Source organism: Nannospalax galili, unplaced genomic scaffold (assembly GCF_000622305.1).
Source record: "Nannospalax galili isolate Female #2095 unplaced genomic scaffold, S.galili_v1.0 scaffold178, whole genome shotgun sequence".
NCBI classification, from domain to species: Eukaryota; Metazoa; Chordata; class Mammalia; order Rodentia; family Spalacidae; genus Nannospalax; species Nannospalax galili.
This window is the reverse complement of record NW_008341757.1, coordinates 1,467,842-1,468,468: the sequence shown is the minus strand read 5'-3', so window position 1 is coordinate 1,468,468 and position 627 is coordinate 1,467,842. Positions and strand designations below refer to the sequence as shown.

The following is a 627-nucleotide window of genomic DNA, read 5'->3' as shown; positions in this document are numbered from 1 at the left end:
AGCCTGAAGAACAAGGGCATGACGTCTGAGTGACCCCGGTGGGGTGGCCTTGCTGTGCTCCTTGGGTAAGCAAGTCCCGGCTGAGCCAGGTCAACTGGTCATCTGAGAGTGAGCCCATGGGACCGGAAGTCCTGGAGAGGTCTTGGGGTCCAGTCAGTCCAGCTCCATCCCTTCAGAGACTTCCGGTAGGATGCTGGAGAAAGCTCTTACCGCAAAGTCCGACGGGAAGAACTGAGGCCTGGTCCTCCCATGCAGCCACTTCTCAGGCCCCGCCCACTAACCCCGGGCACGCCCACCGACACAGGCCACACCCGTCAGGCACAGGCCCCGCCCACTCCCAGCCAGATTTAAGTCTCCGGCAGCGGAGGATCAGCTCCGAGCTCCGGTCTGCGGGACTTCCGGCGGCCAGGCAGCCTGGGGCGCGAGTACGCGTGCGCGGCGTCCCAGCCGGTCCCCCTGCGGCGGGGACTTGGTACGGCCGGGCGGTTGGCGTCCCCGGCGCTGCAGCCCGCGCGCACTTTTCAAATCTTCCCGGCGTGCGCCGACCATGGAGGGGCCGCCGCGGGGGCTTCCCGCGCCGCAGGTGAGCGAGGCCCGGAGCCCAGCATGCGGGTGGGCCTTGAACAC

At 67.8% G+C, this 627-nt stretch overlaps 1 protein-coding gene across 1 annotated transcript in view; it reads left to right on the top strand.

Annotated features, from left to right (window-relative positions):
* Positions 1–408: 408 nt before the first annotated feature.
* The window catches only part of Rtkn2 (rhotekin 2), a 62,061-nt gene continuing 61,842 nt past the window's right edge, over positions 409–627 (top strand). Inside the window, exon 1 of the mRNA XM_008837300.3 lies at positions 409–583. Within this exon, the coding sequence (XP_008835522.1) occupies positions 548–583 (36 nt within the window). The 5' untranslated portion in view covers positions 409–547. The remainder of the gene's footprint in view (positions 584–627) is intronic.